This window comes from Nicotiana attenuata, unplaced genomic scaffold (assembly GCF_001879085.1).
Source record: "Nicotiana attenuata strain UT unplaced genomic scaffold, NIATTr2, whole genome shotgun sequence".
NCBI classification, from domain to species: domain Eukaryota; kingdom Viridiplantae; phylum Streptophyta; class Magnoliopsida; order Solanales; family Solanaceae; genus Nicotiana; species Nicotiana attenuata.
In genome coordinates this window covers 11520-16176 of record NW_017678139.1, presented here as the reverse complement: position 1 = coordinate 16176, position 4657 = coordinate 11520, and the positions used below count along the sequence as shown (strand labels likewise).

At 39.1% G+C, this 4657-nt stretch overlaps 1 protein-coding gene across 1 annotated transcript; it reads left to right on the top strand.

Annotated features, from left to right (window-relative positions):
- The first annotated feature begins 344 nt into the window (after positions 1-344).
- On the top strand, positions 345-3853 carry LOC109221559 (scarecrow-like protein 14). The gene is made up of 3 exons (XM_019386036.1): positions 345-418; positions 759-3215; positions 3296-3853. Exon 2 carries the CDS (start codon positions 759-761, stop codon positions 2988-2990), a length of 2232 nt encoding a protein of 743 aa, XP_019241581.1. The 5' UTR covers positions 345-418; the 3' UTR covers positions 2991-3215; positions 3296-3853.
- Positions 3854-4657: the final 804 nt, after the last annotated feature.

Genomic DNA, 4657 nt, shown 5'->3' with positions numbered 1-4657 from the left:
TATATATATATATTAAAATCTATATTTAACTAAAATAATCAAATATAGAATAAAGTTACCATATACTATTGACATTTATTAGCTTGTCACTTGGTTTAACCATAATGTCAATTATATATGGAAACTTGCTTACTTTAATATATATAGATATAGATTTAACCATAATAATAATAATAATCATTAGTACTAATTACTTACCTCCCCCCCAACCCCCGGTTACCCAGCTTTCTGGTTAGTGATTTCAACGGCTGAGATCTTCTCTCTCTCGTCACTACTCAATCTTGTCAAATTAATTTTAGTACTCTGTATTTAAATACTTATCAATGTAAGCAAGTTGCAGACTTTGTTTTCAGCACCGCCGCTCTCATTTCTCTCTCTTTCTACTCTCTATTTTTCTGGGGATTTCTCAGTATCACAGGTACTTTAATTTCTTCTTTCTTCATCATTTCTTATATATACTTGTCAAAATAGCAATTAATTTGCATATGATGCTTGCACCAATTCACTCTTTTTTTAAATTTTAAGAGAAACACTTAGTATTTTATTAAGTAGAAAATAATTTGTATATCGTGTAATTAAATGATAAGTAAATATTGATTTAGAGAAACCAACACTGATAGCATTAGTTCTGTAGATGTAGCTTCAAATTTGATTTCAATTGATTTAGATTTAGTACTAGCATGTTTTTTCCGGGAAAAAAAATCTTATTATTTGGTGTAATTGGAAATTAAAATTGTGTTGATATGTTTGCAGAGTAGATGGTCATGGATAAAAACTATAAGGGGCTATATGAGGCAACATCTGCAATTCAATTAAAGGATGAAGCTTTGTCATTTTTTCCGGATCTGAATTTAATTAACAATCTCAGAGTTAGTGATCATACTTTAGTCCAAAGAAATCATGTTAACATACCACAATTTCAACCTGATGTTTTAGTTCCATCGGCTGTCGATAACTCTCATGAGGATTATGATTTTAGTGATGTAGTGCTTAAGTATATAAGTCAAATGCTTATGGAAGAGAATATTGAAGAGAAGGCTTGTATGTTTCAAGAATCTGCAGCGCTTCAAGCCGCTGAAAGATCGTTTTATGAAGTTATCGGAGAGAAGTATCCTCCGTCCCACAATCAGGACATGCCCAATTTAGGTCAGATCGATGGGCGGTACCCTGTGGATTCTAGTAGTAGTAATTATTATAGTTGTGTAAGTGATGTTAGTGATGGCTTACTATGCCCAAATTGGAATCCTGATATTGGTGGTGATAGTGACTCTTCACATGCTCAACATTTTCCGGTTGATGGTGCTGTTGCTTCGACTTCTCAGTCGTCCCACAGTTCGCCAAGCAGCTCCGAAACTGTCACCGATGCACATTTGGATTCGCCCGTGAGCTCAATTCAGATACCGGACATATTTAGCGATAGCGAGTCTATTATGCAGTTTAAGAAAGGCGTCGAGGAAGCAAGTAAGTTCCTTCCTACAGGTAATAGTTTGCTCCTTGATGTAAGGTATAATGTAGTGGGAAAGGAGGATAATGAATATGGAAAAAATGCAGTGGTGAAGGTGGAGAATTGGGGGAAACATCAATCTCCTGAAGGGTCAAGAGGGAAGAAAAACGTTCATCACGATGATTTCGATGCTATGGAGGAGAGAAGTCACAAGCAATCTGCAGTTTTTAATGAATCAACCGTCCGATCGGAAATGTTCGATAGAGTGTTGCTATGCAGTGGAGGGAAAAATGAATTTGCTCTTCGTGAGTCCTGGCAAACTGTGTCTAGTAAAAATGCTCCAGAGGACGGCCTTCCGAAGGGATCTAATGGTCGGAAGTCACGCGGAAAGAGGCAGGGGAGTAAAAGAGATACAGTAGACTTAAGAACCATTTTGACACTTTGTGCGCAAGCTGTTGCTGCAGATGATCGAAGGACAGCAAATGAGTTTCTGAAGCAGATTAGGCAGAATTCTTCTTCGATGGGGGATGGGATGCAGAGGCTGGCCCATTACGTTGCCAATGGTCTTGAGGCACGCATGGCTGGTTCCGGTACTCAGATTTATACCGCCCTTATTTCCATGCCTACATCGGCAGCTGATGTCTTGAAAGCTTACCAGCTATTTCTCGCTGCTTGCCCGTTCAGAAAGCTCTCGAACTTCTTCTCGAATAAGACAATTATGAATGTAGCTGAAAGGGCTAAAACAGTACATATTATAGATTTCGGTATTATGTACGGCTTCCAATGGCCTTGCTTCATACAACGTCTCTCTTCTAGACCGGGTGGACCTCCCAAGCTTCGTATAACGGGGATAGATTTTCCAAATCCTGGTTTCCGACCAGCAGAGAGAGTTGAGGAAACAGGAAAGAGGTTAGCAAATTATGCCGAGAGTTTCAATGTTCCTTTTGAGTTTAAAGCTATAGCAAAGAAGTGGGAGACAATTAAAGTGGAGGATCTTGAGATCCGGAAGGACGAGGTTCTTGTAGTAAACTGCTTGTATCGGTTCAGGAATCTACTTGATGAGACTGTGGTTGTAAATAGTCCAAGAGATATTGTATTGAATCTCATCCGGACGTTGAAGCCTGATGTTTTCATACAGGGAATTGTAAACGGTGCTTATAACGCCCCGTTCTTTATCACGCGATTCAGGGAGGCACTTTTTCACTACTCATCAGTATTTGATATGCTTGAAGCTAATATTCCCCGTGAAATTCATGAGAGAATGCTGATCGAAAAGATAATATTTGGGCGGGAGGTGATGAATGTCGTAGCATGCGAAGCTGCTGAGAGAATTGAGAGACCAGAAACATACAAGCAATGGAAGGTTCGAAATATAAGAGCTGGTTTTAGGCAGCTTCCTTTGAACGAGGAGATCATGAGGATAGCAAAAGAGCGGGTGAAGGCGTATCACAAGGATTTTGTGATTGATGTAGACGGTCATTGGCTACTGCAGGGATGGAAAGGCCGTATTGTTTATGCACTTTCAACTTGGAAGGCAGCTTATTAAATTTGTCCCCATTACTCGTGACGGAGCAATGCAGGGTAAGGCTTCGTACAATAGACCCTTGTGGTCCGGCCCTTTCCCGGAACCCGCGCATAGCGGGAGCTTAGTGCACCAGGCTGCCCTTTTTTTTTTTTTTTACTTGTGACGGAGCAAGTTCCTGTGCCGGGCTTTGCCTCTGCTCCTCAATTGTAAACTGGTTTATGGTGCCGACTCCTTTGAAGAGCAAAGGTAATAGTTTTTAATAGAAAGTGAATATTTTGTTGCTATATGCAGACTAATTGTGCACCTTTGCCTGGACTTTATTGTAGGGTAATGTAATTGTTACAACGACAAAGGTTATGTGCCCGACCCCAATTTGTTTGGGACTGAGACGCTTTTGTACAACGACAAAGGTTATGTGTCGTGGTACTTATTTGTCTCAGCAGGAGGCTAAGTGAGACGCAGAACTTGGAAGCGTGCTGCCTTACCTTCTCCACTGCAATAAGTCATGGCGTTCATTGTCAATGTAACAGTGAACTGACAAACAGCCCGGTAACAAAACTTTTCCCTGGTATTGCTTATTTTTCCAGGACATGTAAAACATTGCGAGCCGATTGGCCATGTCTATCAGTTGTAGCAGTTAATTATAAATTTTGAAGAATTTCCGTGGTATCGCTACTAATTTAGGCGAGTATCAAATGTTGTTGTGCATTCGGGTACATTTACTTTCAAAAGTATGATAAGATTCATTCATACTTCGAAGTATTTTGATATTGATACTGAATTTTGTCAACTCTGTGCTGAGTTTATTATGCCTTAGGGCAGATGTACTTTGTTTCAGTCTCTTTGTTAATTGACTTATGCACAAAGATGCTCTTGTTAAAATCTTCGCATTCTTTAATGAGTTTGTTGACCAAGTTAATTAAACTAGTTGTGTGGAGATTAGAAGTGCAGTCTAACCAATTGCATAATTTATGAGTCTATTATTAAGAATCTTTTTAAGTTTGTATTCAAAGCTTAACGGGGAGCCTAGTGCACCAAACTGCCATTTTATTCGGAAATCGAAATGGTTTTAAATTCAGAAGTCTCTTTCAGCTTATAATACTATGAATTTATGATCCATTGAAGTTTCATGTTGGATTACAGCATTGGGATGCTATAATTCTCATTTGTTTCCAGCCACTCCCTAGAAAAGCGGTATTATGATGATTTGGAAAAGGAAAAGGACAGCCCGGTGTTCAAAGTACCCGCATTTACGTAGGGTCCGGGGAAGGGCCACGCCCCAAAGGGTGTGATATTAGCTGCTTCCACGGCTCGAACCCGTGACCTATAGGTCATATGGAGATAATTTTGGCTCCCCTTCGTTTATTATGATTTGGAAAGTCAACATAAAATTACATATAAACAATTGCATTGTTACTATTTGATGAGTCAAATTATCTTTTCCTTTGACTACAATTTCTTGAAATATTTTAAAATTTTCTTGATTTGTGGTAATCTTGTCTAGTTTATAAATATTATATCTAATCGTGCAATGTAGAAATGTAAGGTAAAATTCTGTACATAAGACCCAATGTGGTGGGATCCGTCCGGTTCATGCGCATGTGGTTGGATCCTTCCGGTTCATGCGCATTGGGTAGTTTAGTGCAGCTTGTCGTCCTTTTTTTTAGTGTGCAATGCAGAACATAGAA